The sequence below is a fragment of the Xiphophorus couchianus genome, chromosome 5 (genome assembly GCF_001444195.1).
Source record: "Xiphophorus couchianus chromosome 5, X_couchianus-1.0, whole genome shotgun sequence".
NCBI classification, from domain to species: Eukaryota; Metazoa; Chordata; class Actinopteri; order Cyprinodontiformes; family Poeciliidae; genus Xiphophorus; species Xiphophorus couchianus.
This window is the reverse complement of record NC_040232.1, coordinates 37,690,739-37,705,575: the sequence shown is the minus strand read 5'-3', so window position 1 is coordinate 37,705,575 and position 14,837 is coordinate 37,690,739. Positions and strand designations below refer to the sequence as shown.

At 39.1% G+C, this 14,837-nt stretch overlaps 1 protein-coding gene across 1 annotated transcript in view; it reads right to left on the bottom strand.

The window, feature by feature from the left end:
* tll1 (tolloid-like 1) overlaps positions 1–14,837 on the bottom strand; it is a 51,490-nt gene that overhangs the window by 24,492 nt on the left and 12,161 nt on the right. Inside the window, exons 2-6 of the mRNA XM_028019246.1 lie at positions 4,026–4,148; positions 3,809–3,886; positions 2,985–3,158; positions 2,771–2,888; positions 1,683–1,861 (exon numbers count right to left, since the gene is read on the bottom strand). Of these exons, the coding sequence (XP_027875047.1) occupies positions 1,683–1,861; positions 2,771–2,888; positions 2,985–3,158; positions 3,809–3,886; positions 4,026–4,148 (672 nt within the window). The remainder of the gene's footprint in view (positions 1–1,682; positions 1,862–2,770; positions 2,889–2,984; positions 3,159–3,808; positions 3,887–4,025; positions 4,149–14,837) is intronic.

Here is a 14,837-nt window from a genome sequence, read left to right as displayed (position 1 = left end):
ACCAACAGAGCTAATACTCGATTGTCAAATCTTAGAAATGTTAGATCAAAGTTAATCAAAAGATCATTTAAAACACTTTTATCACAGCTAACCTCCAATAATGATCAAGTTTAAGTGAGATGTTTTAGTGTGGTTTTCCTGAAATAGTTATAAATCAATTTTTGCACTATGAGAGTCACTACCTCTGAATCACAGTTTTTAAGGTCGGGACAAGTTGACATACAAATGCTTCTAAACACACGAGATGAACCAGTGATGTGTCTGCACATTACACGACATTTAAACTGGCAAATAATTTGCCAAGTTATTTGTAAGAGTGAAATATGAGCAACCCTGAGTTTTAATGTCCTTCTAATTCTAACGTTGATGCAGAGGCAGATCTAAAACAACTCTTTGCATCATTGTGTATGTATTTAACAAAGATTTCTGCTATATTTATGATATTTATTACAACCACAGTTAAGTTGCACCCAAGGCAAACAGGTTTTTATTCACAAAAATCATTTGTGTTATGAAGGTTACAATGGAAAAAAACCATCCGCTAAAAGCTGACAAAAACGGAAAAACAGAAAAGGCAAGAAAAGGTCAAGGATGTTAAAGTACACTGAAAAAATTACTCATTTGTTACAGCTAGTTTTATTAGTTTTGCTCAAGCTGTAATTGATTTGATTCATTCTGAAATCTTGAGCAAAACTAATAAAATTGGCTGTAACAAATTGGAGTAGTTTAAGTTTGTTCAAAGAAACATTTTTTTCAGCATAGGTACAACAACTCCATGTTGCTTTGGTTGAGTTACACCTGACATCTGCAAATAATTATTCTGTTAAAATAAATGGTCTACTTTGCATTTAAAATTGTGCTGTTGCTGTTTGGAAAACAGAATTAAATCATTTGATTGTCAGCAAATGCTTGTCTGTCAAAGGCTGATAAACCGGATTGCACCAATTGCAGTTTTCTGGCCTGACCTGCTGATTCTGATTTTGTTTTGTTTGAAATGTTGCTAAATATAGTAAGAAAGTCTGTGAGTTGGAAACAGTGGGGTGACTATTGTAAACTGCAAATGTGCAGACATGACCAGTCGGTCAAACCTCTCTCACAGCAGAGCAAAAGAGGACAATTGGCTTAAAAACACAAAAGCCAACTGATTTTTAGACCTTTGGTAGATAAATAAGGTCGGCGGATAAGAATCAGCTTCACATTTAAGTATCTTGCGATCACCGATCTCCCAAGAATAGGGAAATTGGGGCCAATTTATCAGCTGGTCAATTTATTGGAGCATTCTAATGACAAACAGAACAAAGAATTAACTAAACTCTGCAGAGAAGCTGCATCAGTATTATGTGTAGGTGAGGAACACAGAGCATGAGAAGGTGGAGGGTGGGGAGGGGAGAGGAGGCAGGACTGAAAGTGGTGATGCTTCTAAATAAATCTGCTGCCCAGTAATTTGATGCTGTCTGACTGTGTGACAGAGCAGAGGTGTGTTTGTGGAAATGTGACAGACGGTCGTCTCGGGGACTTCACAGTCATTAGGAGATCCATTCACACTTCCTGCTGGAACCCAGGCGTGAGGGCCAACCCGAGGCAAGCCGTGCCTGCCTCCTGTGACCGCTGGGGTTGCCTATAAATAGGCGGCACCCTGAGCGGCCCTGAGACGTTAGTGTCTTGGCGGTAATGAGTCTCACCCGGCTGGATGTTATCCCGGATTATGGTCACATGATCGTCACGGTCGGGCCGAGTGTGTTCGTGCCAGAAGCCGATGACGTGGCCCAGCTCGTGCACCACGATGCCGAACTTGTCGCAGTTCTTCCCTATGGAAATGGCCTGGGGTCCGTTGCCACGGCGACCCACGTAGGAACAACACCTGTGATGGATTGGTATGAGGTTCACAGCAGGGAGGCATTTAAACACAGGTTTAGTAGTGAGGAGTTTGGGGGGATAAAATGCAGTGATAGGGATGCAGTTAGTTAACAGTGAACTCATAAATATACTGGAAAGCTCATAATTAATGATATTAATACCATAAAACTGCAGTTTTCTAAGCTTACATGAATAATCACTTGTAAGACTGAACAGAGAACCTAAGTACTTTTTTTTTCCTGATTATTACGGTCATCGGTGCCAGGCCAACAAATCTGATTAAAGTTATCCAGTGAGCTGATTGCATGGTGAGGATCAGGAGCCAGGTTGCAACACAAGCACGAATAGATAACATAGAAAAACAGATACACAATATTTACCAGTGGATCTAAATAGATTAAAATTTAAATCATAAGAATTAGGATGAGGCTTTGGTAGTTCTTTCACAAACATCAATACTTCCTAATCATAGGAAACATTCCTATGATTAGGTACACAGTGCTGGATGTCCTGCTTTCCAGCTGTCTGCTCACCATTTTTCTTTTTTCTTTTTTGATACAATAAACCCTAATATCCTCAGTCACTGTAAAGAATCACGACTCACAACATCCAGTGAGTGAAGTGTCACTGCTGTCCAAACACACTCTGACCCCACCGTGCTGCCACTCGACAGAACAATGCACTTCTGCAGAGTCGGAACAAAAGAACTGCCCGAACATACAAACACTTAAAACCGAGCCCCGTGATTGGTGGGATGGGGAAACAGGAGCAGGACAGGAAGGAAAGCAAAGCCATTGTTGAGTGACCATATCGTCTCTCACTGTGACAAGGTCACTAGTGAACCCTGGGTACACACACACACACCCCGCCACGCACACAATCCAAGATATACACAGAAGTCTTCCAGTCTTACCCGCAGGGTCTATAGGTGAAGACGATGTAGCTTTCCTCATCCGTCTTTTCAATGAAAGTTACACACGTCTGTTTCTCCCAGTGACGCATGGCCTGCTTGAACATGGCCCTCTGACTACCTAAAACACACACATTTTACATCCTACCTTTACACAATTAAGTGTGCATTAACACGGCTGCGTGGCGAGGGTTGAGCGGCTGAGCGGAGTTGTTACCAGTGAAGTTTCCTCCGATGACGTAGGGGATGACTCCCCCGGGCCAGATCCTTTCAGCTCGGGATGTGGCCGCTCGAGGAACACGGCTCTTCGCCGCCTCGCTAGGACTCCCACCTTTCCAGGTTTGGCTTTGTGAACTGGCAGCTCCCTTGCTTTCATTCTTTGGGACGTAGTCTAATATAGCATGAAGCAAGAAAAACCATTATATTATTATTACAAGTTATTAAATATTACAGTTCTAGAGTTTTTCCATCAGGACATGATAAAAATGAGCATATTTTTAACAAATCCTTAAAGGGGCAGAATTGTGTATTTTCCAGACACACAGTGGCATTTTGTAGCACAAACAAGTAACTATGTCACTTCTAGTTATAGAAATACTTCATATATCAGATATGACTTAAAAGAAAATTGACTTTGTAATTTAACGCCTTGAAATTGGGCCTCTGTCTCTTTAAAAACTCCTGCTCTTTCTGAAACAGGAAGTCATCACGACATGGCTCCTCTGTTAACCCTTTAACAATGTTTTTACTTGCATTTCATAGAGAAGTAGCTCCTATAATGAGCTCAGAAGATGAGCAGTTTTACTAGGTGATTGCTAATTGGTGCTGGCTAGTCTGAAGGAACTGAAAGGACAGGCATTACTTATGATGTTAGAACAAATGTTGCTGCCCATTCAAACCTGGTTTATCATTTTACAATGAAAAACATGTTACACAGCTTCCAGTCTTATGGATACTAACTTGTTAAAGGCACAAAAAAGAACTAAATGTATCCCTCTGTAAAATAAAAGTCAATGTAAGAGTGAATTTCAGGTTGCATACCAAAGCCAAATCTGCGTATTCTCTCCAGCAGAACGTATAACGATCCTCTCTTCACATCTTCGTGTTCCCCAAGGCCTCCTGATTACAGAAGACATGCAAAAAAAAAAAAAAAAACACAGAAACACATGCATAACATAATCTTATATTTGTCTACTTTTATGCTTCTATACAACAGCTGCTGATCCGAGTGCAAGTCAGTTTTGAAGAAGGCACTCACCTGAAGTGTGTCCCTGTCGGGAATGTGAACGCACATGTGTGTGTTGTTTGAGGTCTATCGTTCTGTCGATGTGGAACATCTGCAGGTCCTCCTCGTCCAAGGCGATGTCGCCCCAAAATACAACTGAAAGCAAGTAGAAGAAAAATACTGAACATACGCTTCAACATTAAAAACATGGCTGGTGGTGTGACTGAAAAACCTGTCATGATATTTCATATTGGTCGATATTGATAATTAGTGATTAGTTTTTTGTTTTAAATATACAAAATACTGCCAAACTGGGGATGTGACCATTTCTGTTTTAAGTTGTTTTTATTTTCTCCTCTCCCTCCCCGCCATTGTCTGTTTTTCTTTTCTTTTTTTTATCAGTTATAAGGCATGGTGGTGAAACCTGAAACTGCTGCTGCGCGATTACTCAACATGTTGTTGCTAAATAACCAAAGAGCGAGTGATTGATTTATTATCCTGTCCTAATCAAAAACTAAGATGTCAAACTTTAGCAAAGATGAAAGCCAAAGATTAAAAGTGAGTGTTTAAAAGTGCTTTGAATTCTCACATGAATTCATATTTATTTTTTATAATATATATATTTATGAGAGACGATATATATACATATATATATTTATAATATATTTATCACAATATTTATTTCAATAACCTTAATACAATTGCAATAAATGTTTTTAAAGACTCACTTGTTTTTGAAGAAGCTCCTTTGAAAAGAAACTGTTTCGGAAATATGAAATGACTTCAATTACTGCTGGTAGTATTTGTTTCCTACTTCTATTTTTCTTAGAAATAATATTATTACTAAGATGCTTCATCAGGTCATTTTCTCTGACCACTTGTCCTTGCCAGGCCGCAGAGAGTTGGTGCTGATTTTTGCCGGTTAACAAAGAGCCACAGCCATCTTCTGTTTTATCAAGTGCCTGTTGTAAACAAACTATAGTTATTTAGTTGAAAGTCAACAATGTCACTGTAAAGAAGCTGACTCAATTAAAACCTGCTTGGAATAATAGCCAACACGTGAATTTCTGAGAATGGATTAAGATTTGCCCGGCCTTAAGATTCTTAAGGTTGTTCAGGCTTGGATTTATTCGATCTGACCTAAATTGACCTACTAACACTTATTGTGAGAAGGTCTAAATTCCTTTGATTAGGTTAATACAATGTGCCTCAGTTCACAGGGATATAGGATACAGAAACTGTCCCACATAAGAGAAAGCAGACCACACAACTCCTGGAGTAGACGCTTTTTTAAAGAAATTAGTCTATAATGTGATCTGATCTGTGTTGGCCAAACTGCTGCCTTCCAAAAAATATACATAAACATCACTGCCTGATGGAAAACAAGCTAATACTCATGTTCACAGATGACATGCAGAGGTGGGTGCAGATATTAAAACATTACACTCAGGTACAAGCAGACCTGCCTGACTGCCTTTACTCGAGTAAAAGTAGAAAAAAGTCATCATCCAGGCTAAAATCTCCAAAAACTGCCTCTAGAAATGACTGTAGCTGACTATTTCGTTACTTCAAGCACATACCCAATATTTATTTATTTATTTATTTCAAATATGATAGTACTTGTATAAAATCATGAACAAGAACAAGGAATGCAAAAAACACATATTTTTGTACCACAATAATCTTAACATGCTCGAAAAGGAGTAGGAAGAAGTTAGAAAATTATGAACTCCTTCCCTATAAACTCATACAATATTTTCAGCTGGACCCTCATTAATAAATCAAATAAAAAATAAACAGGTTAATTAATTTTCCGTTTTATCTGGATTTACATATGTCAAGTATATACAGCCATACTCACACACTCATATGCATTACTATATGCAACCATCTTAACACTACTAGCTAAAAGCTATAGTACTTATATCCATTCTTAGGGGTTCAGCCAATCAGTTTAGAGGAACATAAATGGTTCCAGCCAATGGCGTGTGAAGTAGCAGTGTGCCTATGTATTATAGGTTCTCAAACTGAATTTTCTATCAAATAATTTAGATTGAAAATTGAAAATGTATTTTTCAGAGAATGGAAGAGAGAGCAAGACATTCAGCAGACAACAGGAAGGCTGAACAGCAAAGTTGCTCTTTTTCACCCATTTGAGCTTTTTATCTCTGCCTGCCATTGATCAAGCTAGATTTAGAAGTGTTGGTAGCCTTTCTGGAAATCTCATTTAAAGTTAAGAAAACAGGCAGAAAGAGAAGAGGGGAGACATGCAGCAAAGATCTGCAGCCGACCCACATGCTGAAGCGTTTATATTTTTACTCTTAAAGAAAAAAATGCCATAAATTCATGTTTCTTTCCTGTCTATTGAATTATTTGATGTTTTTTCTTCCAGGTCTGAAAAAAAACAATGTTTCAGGCATATTTTACTAATTCAGAATATTCAGCTCTTAATAAGATGGCTTTCTGATTTTTTTTTTTGTTAGATTTTTTTTATTTATTTATTTTTTGCTACAGTAAACCCTTTATGTTGATCCTCTCATTCTGAATCGCACCAGAGGTTCTGTGTGGTGAGTGTCGGGAGTGAAGTGAATAAATATGCCGCCGCCATCTGATTTCAGTAATAATTTCTAATCATAATAAATTCTATAAAACACTACAAACTTAAACTAATTGATTTCGAAATGAGGCGCTCCATTTTTTGGTCACTGCCTGTGACTGTAATGATGTCTTGAAGCGACTTGCTGACTTTCAGAGACCTTGTCATGCAGCAGCACGGGGTCTCACTTATGCACATTGAGAAACTTGTGCTTCACATCAGCTGGAGCTTAGACCAGCTTAGCCAGTTGCACTGCTTACTTACACACCACACAAATATGCACACACTGAGCCACCAGGTCGGGGGTCTTACAGTGGTCTGATATCAGGTCATGTGTAGGACTTTTCTGGAAAGCTGCTCTAATTAATGACCCATAAAAACCTACATCCTAACTTCATAATTCTCTCTACCTGTTCCCCGTCTCCGCTTCTGACTTCTGACATAACTTTGAATGTGAGCCACGCAGGCTCATGTTCAAAGTTATAACTCACAGAATTAATTTCTCGCACAGGATGTGAACAGATTTCCTTAGAGCAGGATGTAGCTGAAGGAATCTTGGACTAATCAACAGTTCATAACAACAGGTAAAGTGCAGGTTAATGCTATGCTCAATGGCCTTATCGTGACAGGTGTGAAAAATCATTCGTAAAAATGAAATTCAGTGGAACATTTCACTTGAGTTTTTTCTCAGTTGAGAAAAGTCCTGTGTTAAAAAAAAATATATATATATCTTAGAAAAATCACAAGTGACACAGAGTCAAGATTTCAATCAGCCGCCTGTCAAAAGACTGAAAAAGGACCCGGTTCAGCTTGCTGCCAGACACACCAAGGAGGATGATAAACTGAGGTGGGAAAAAAAATCACTGTTTGAGAACTTCAGCAAAAAGTTATATTTTAGGGCCATTAAACTTCGTCTACATGCTAACCATGTCAGGAAAAAGCCTTCTCAGTCCAGATATGTGTTGAGTTTTTCTAAACGCTGTGAGGGTTTATTCTGGGAGTTGTGTGCCAGTGTCAGGAGACTTTGAGTTTTTCAGTAACAAACACTCCAGGCAGGTCTGGTGTGTAGCAAAGGATAATCATCTACAGAAGCGCCTCATTCCCATTGTTAAGCATGGAGGAGGAGCTGTGGCTCTGTTTTTTGGGGGGGAGTAATTAATTACAATGGGTAATTACTTGATAATGATCTAAAACATGTGGAGGGAATAACATAGAAATGGCTCACAGGACACAAAACAAACCTTCTACCATGGTTATCTCAGGCCCCAGGCTTAAAGAACGATAGAAACCATCAGGAGAAAAGAGAGAAAAACTAAAGGATCCTTCTCTCTCTCTCTGTGTGTGTGTGTACGCTCCTTCTTAAAGAGACAGAGGCCGAATATAAGGCATTAAATTACAAAGTCAAATTTCTTTTTAGTCATGTTTAATACATGCAACCTTTTTGTAAGGTATCATAATTCCTTGATTTTGCTATAAAATGGCCTGGAAAATACACAGTACTGTCCTTTTGCATGTCCTCTGATGATGGGAAGTCATTCCACTGATTGATGCCTTGGAGACTGATGGTTTATAAGGAATGAGAACTCCAGGAACCAAGAACAAATGTTGAATGTGAAGCTTCAGAACTGCACATGTTTGACGGTTTCACCTTCCATTCACCACCATCAATAACCCACATCCTAAATCAAAAGGCCTAAAGTCATTTACTATAGGATAAATATGTCACGTTAGACATTTTTATGTCAGATTTGAGATGCAGCCATGCACCAAAAGGCTCACAAAGAGACATAAGTAATAGTTTAACTGCTTTGTGTTTTCACAGCTGTAACTTTCAGTCAAACAGTTCTATTCTCCCTTTATAGTCGTAAATAAACAGGGTTTTTTTTTAACCCATTGAAAACACAGCAGGCTTTAGTGTTAGAGTATTGAATATATTGGGCATGGTCGTACTGGTTCATGCATGAACTTAACTGGTTTAAAAGTCATAGAACATGTTACCAGCACCTCCATAACTTTTAGGATTTTGTATTAATTTGCCTTTTTTTTACACACTTCATTTGGTGCTTGTGTCTGCACCTGCAGTACAAGTGGAAATAAATGCAGTTAATTTGGTCAAATAAACAACTCTTACTAAAGGATTCAGATGCTTTATGGAGACATAATTAAACCAAAATGAACCGACTTTATGCTGGAAGCTCTTCCACCTGTTCTGGCTTGGAAACAGCAGCCAGTGGAACAGGAAACAATCACAGCAGATCCATAAAAACCTTCTTCTACTGGCTCTGCTCAACTCTAAGAAGGATTTCTGCCTCGCTGATAATGTTGGAGTCAAATGATTTGATTTAACACCTGGCAAGATCTGAGATTTGACAAATAAATTAAAGGTTTATTGAACTATTATTTGGTATAAAAGATAATTATGACATATATGTTGAAAATGACCTGCTGAACTTCAAACTAAGTGATTTTGACTGTGGTGGGGCTGTTGGTGATGGGCTGCTCACAAACCGCTGATCTGCTGGCCTTGATTTTACAAATAAAGGCCCAAAGAAGAAGGAGAAGTTGTGTGGAAGAAAGATGTCAGAGGATAAAGGAGAACAGGCAGGCTGGTACGAGATTGCAAACAGGCAACAGCGGTTCAAACAACAATTCGCTAAAACAAAAGAATGCAAAATACCGTCTCTGAGCATGTGACACAAACCTTGAAACAGATGGGCAACAGCAGCAGAAGACCACATCAAGTGGAACTCCTGTCAGCTAAGAACAAAATAATGAGGCTACAATTCACACCAGCTCACCAAAATTGGGCAATAAAGAGTTTGGTTGGAAAATTTCTTGCCACAAGTCGTGAGTTCAGCTGTTTGATATCTTGAGATTTGCCTGCTATCTATTACACCAGGGGTCTTCAGCGCCAGGCCTGGAGGGCAGACATGCCTCTGCTTCAACTCACCTCAGTCAAATAACAAGCAGAACTCTGGAGAACTTCATGCACTGAGGAGAGGATTCAACCATTTCACTCAGGTGTGTTGGACAAGGCACACATCTAGAGGGGACACCGGCCCTCTACCACTGGATTTGAAGAACCCTGGATTATGCCCTACTTGAACGGTAATAGTGGCCCAGCCTTTTTTATAGATAGTGACAAGTAAAAACCCAGTCTAGTTTACTCTAACTCTTAATTACAACAAAAAGACAAGCACGTTTTTCCCAAAAGACATTTTAAGTAAGCAGAGGAACTCCTAAAATCATAGAGTGCCAACTTTTTTGGGTCATTGTCAAGAATGAAACTGTAAAGCAGTCTCCGGGCGTTTCCACACCTGGTAGTCCAACAGACTGTGTGTGATTTGAGTCCAAAATTGCTATATTTGTTCCATTTTCAGCTGGTGCAGTTCACTTTCAACTGCACTGTGTCAAACCATCCAAACTAAATGAAAAAAACTGTTCCCCTCCTCAAGAACCACAGAAGGAAACGACACGGAAGCTTCAGAAGAAGACATTGAATGCAACTTCATTCTTTGCAAAATGTAAACAAAAATGGAGTGGCTTCAGATTTTAGTGGTTTCTGGATTTCTCTTTTGTCTTTCGTGAAAGAACGCAAGCCATTTCTCCAGCTAGCGCTACACTTGTGTGATTGTTTTGGTTGTATTTACCCAGAATGCCTTGGGGTGTAGTTTGCATCTGGTCCACTTGGCATTTAAATCACGCCAGAGTTCAAGCCAACCAAACTGAGATATGGTTTTTAGGCCAAACCAGAGTTTGCTGTTTTGGTCCTCATCAGAGTTCAATTTTGCATTCACACCGACCCAAACAAACTGAACTTTCTAGGCAAGTGAATTGGAGTTTGACTGAAGTGGATTAAACAGGGCTGTTGTGAATGCACACTAGAAGAGTTATTGTATGAATGATGTCTTTATAGACCATACTTAGAGACAATGGATTGTATCAAAAGAAGTATGGAATCAAAATACATTTTGACATGAATGATCTTACTTGGAAAGTAAAATGATTTTCATATTCCTAAAAATTCTGAAGCTGCTTTAACTGAGCAGGAAACCAAAAAGAAAAAAGGACCTTAAGAATAAACAGAAGTAATGTTAAATGTCATGTGATCATAAGTCAGACATTTTACAAACTAGTTTTTCTGTGGGAATGGAGATTGCAGTTATTAGATTTGATTCCATCAAACAAGTAACATTTTGCTCTCTTGTTCATCCAGCTGGTTTCTCTGCATTTGCACCAGTTCGTATGGACGACATTGTTGTGAATGCCTAACAGATAACCATCTCTAGATGACTATTTGAGCTTAATCATTGCTCTCCATGGGGATTAAAGACACTCATACATTAACAATAGCCGAGGAGAGGCTCGTCACTTGGTTAATCAGGGTAGCTATTGAAGGAAATGGGGGACAAGACGAGACTATTGTGTTCATTTCAGTCCATTGTACTGAAGGAGACAGGAGCAAACCACTGATTTACAAAATACTGGAAACGTGGGTTGTGTTGCAGACGCTGCAGATCATGGACGATTTAAAGAGGGTTTTTCTTTTTGTTGTACAACATAACTGATCAGAACATTTATTTTATCAAAGATCGTATGTACTAAGTGCGCTCTCAAGCTTCCCCTGTAACAAATTAGGGAAATCAAAATATACCTGTAGCTGAGTTTACCTGATCTTGTGTATAGTTCAGAACAGCGGTGTCTAAACGTTTTGCCATTAGGGCCAAAAATGTCAAAGTGAAGGCCACATTTTTAAAAATTAAAACTGAAAAGATTTCTTACTTAAGATATTTACTGTTTTTATTGATTCAGTAACATACTAAATAGACAATATTTTAATAAAGCAAAGATTATTATCAATCCAAAATATGAACACAGTCTTGAACAGTTGCTTTAAATGACAGGTAAATAGTTTTTACATTTGTTTCAGTGGTTTATTGTTCTCAATTTTTAAAAAATCTCATTGTTAGTTAAAGAGAAATACCTTGAATTGTTTTAAGAAGATTTTATTTGTTTGTAAAAATCTCTAATTAATTGCAAATTTGCAAGATTTTTGAATGTGGACCGACGTGAGGTCAAAGAAAATCCTCCAAAGAGATACTTTTTATTACTTGATTAGCGATAAATTTGATATATAAAGTCTGGCATCACAAGAAGCAAATCAATCAGAACTGAAAACTTCAGAAAGATGATTTCAGCAAAAGAAATCACCACAATTACATGAAAATAAGCCAAAAATAAATAATGCAATAAAAAGCCTCGAAAATGTAATAGTAAAAGATCTTTTAAAAACTTAATTTAAGACATTTTTTCCCACTTAAGAACTGCAAAGCCAGTTTATTCGATTCTGAGGGGGTTTATGTGGGTGTGCCACTTTATATAAGTCCTTATTTTTTATGGTCCTGTTTCATCTGTCATTTATGACACTAAGCTGTAGCCATGGTGTCAGTTTCAACACTCCCTCTCATGTGTCTCCCACCACAGCAGTATTCCTGCTACGCAAAAATAAAACCCATAAAAGGTGACAAAACTCCACAAGCATAAAAGAAGCACCTATTTAACGACATGCGATTTATTTTATGCACGATGGGTTGTCTTGCCGCTACATTACAAACCATTTTTACACTGCGTTTGTTTCTAAATGCACAAAGCCTTTGTTACAGTAGTGGAAGTTAAATATGTATTTTTTTCATACATAATTTCAGCCTAACAAAGGGAACTACAATGATTAAAGGCTTCCCAGAAAAAGAGAGCTGACACAAGCAGATATGCAAACAGAGAGGAGAGATGGTGCTCTGATAGTAATTTTGGCTCATCGATTGGGGTCTTGTTAGTCCACAGGGATGCCATAAATAGCCCAAAGTCAAGCCTGGGGTGAGGAGGGGTTAGTTAGGACTGCACGGCTCGTAAGAGGCAGAAGAAAAAGAATCGATGTAAAAAAAAACAAAAACGCCGGGACGCTCCCAGGAGACCTGCATCATGCTGACCGGGGCCTTACTGTTTGCCCTTCAGGAGAGGCATTGCAGCAAACACACACATTCACACACACACACTTACACACACACAGTCTAATGCAGTAATGCACCAAACGCAAACTTACAAGGAAACAGCTCCAACTTGCAGAACAGTTTTCAGACCAGTTATTTTCGTTTCCCTTTGGGATCCATCAAGTATTGAGACATACTGTATTTATTCTGTTTGATGGTAAAATTACAAAGTTTTCAAGTTTTACTGCATATCTTTCAAAAGTGAACCTGTCATTTGTGTTTCTATCATATTGAGTCTTGAATGTGATCAACCTTTGAGTAAATGCATTGATGTTAATGTCTTATCCTTGGTGGGAAACACAATGAAACTGTAGAGAAAGACAATCCTCTACCGAGTTCTTAAAGGAGCAGTGTTATGTAAAATAAACTTTTTTGAGCTTTATATGAAGTTATGTTATTCCCTCATCGGAAACATGGTGCACATGTCGCCTTGATGTTTTTCATTAATGTTTTAGAAATCCTTTAGTCTCCCATGGCAACCATTCAGCTGTGCAAAACACCTGGGTGGACGTAGCTCTGCCTTCGAGATATACCTCCTGCAGTTTCCAAGTTTCTGAACTTCTGCCTCACAGAGCAGCCCTCCCCCATTCAGCTCCTTCAGACTAGCCAGGCGCAATCAGCAAACATCTGGTGGACCTGAGCATCTGCTGAGCTCATTATAGGAGCTACTTCTCAAAACAATGCTGGTGAAAATGTTGCTAAAGGGTTAATAGAGGAGCAATTCTGTGATGACTTCCTGAAGATGGAGTTTCAGAAAAAGCAGGAGTTTCTTAAAGAGACAGAGGCCCAATTTCAGGGTGTTAGATTACAAAGTAAAATTTCTTTCAAGTCATATTTGATATATGTAGCATTTTTTAACAACTGCAGTTAACATGATTATTTACCTGATTGATTGTGGTGAAATGGCACTATGTGGCTGGAAAATAATTAATACAGTCTTTTTAAAGCTGAGCTGGAGATGTTTTCACCCTGTTTAATTGTCTGAATCCCCCCCCCCACACACACACACACACAGCAGGAGTAGTCTTTGCAGGGTCCCTCACTTTGAGCACTGGGACACCACAAGGTCGCGTGCTCAGCCCTTTGCCGTTTAGACTCGCATGTGGAAAACCTGATCGGATCATTTGCAGAAGACACCACAGTAGTGAAATACAAGTCATTGTAGAGGGAAGAAATCCAACAGCTACAACAACCTGTTACTCAAAACATCACGAGAAAGACGAGACGATAATCAAATTCCAGAGCACAAACCCCATCGGTTCAACAGCCTGTCGATTACAGAGAGTCAGAGCATTAAAGTTCTGGAGGTTCGGACCTCTAATGACCTCATCGTGTTGATGAACACCACTGGGATCCTGAACTGGGCCCAAGTTCTGAACATGATAGGCTCCTCAAACCCTCACAGTGAGCTTTTAAAACTGCTGCCATCAGACAAAAGGTACCAGTATGCCCATCGCTGAACCACCAGACTGGCACACTGGTGCTTTTTGGCATTATTTATACATGATCTAATCAGCTGTTATTCACCTGAGTGTTAACTTCTGATGCTTTTACACTAATCTGAACGATCCCAGAAAAACATTCCTGTTTTCTAAACATTTTTAAACGTACACATCATGACAGTAATTGTTGAAGTTTAACCTCGTGTTGGACACACTGGGAAGCATCTCACACAAACACAAACACACACACTTAGAGATTACATAGTCCTGCCGAGTCGAGCTCCTCATTAAGCAGATATGAGGTCACACTGCAGGTGTGCGAATATGAGTGTGCACGTGCGGCGCCATGTGCTCATGGACGTGCTCCTACACTTTGGAATTTCTCATATTGTATACAACTCCAGCTGGGAGCGTACTGTAAATTTAAAGAGGGATTATCTGGGCCTCGGTTGAGGATTTTCTCGAAAATTAATCGTTCTGATCCACGTTAACTCTGTAGGGCAGCGTCAGGTGCTACATTTGCGGCTTAATAATGTACCACGACTGTGGAAGTGGTGGTGGTAATGAGGGAAGAAGTTTAGGGTCTCAAAATTTGAATGCCACGGCATGTTTTCCAGCTGAATGGGCCTCTAGGTTGTCGCTCCACCCAAGAAACTCTCCTTCCCATAAAATGGTAATTAAGATGTAAAAAAGGCATAGTTTATTATGAACAGAGGCTGTGGTTGGCTCAGATTTAAAGTTTTGCACAGAACAAAAAATA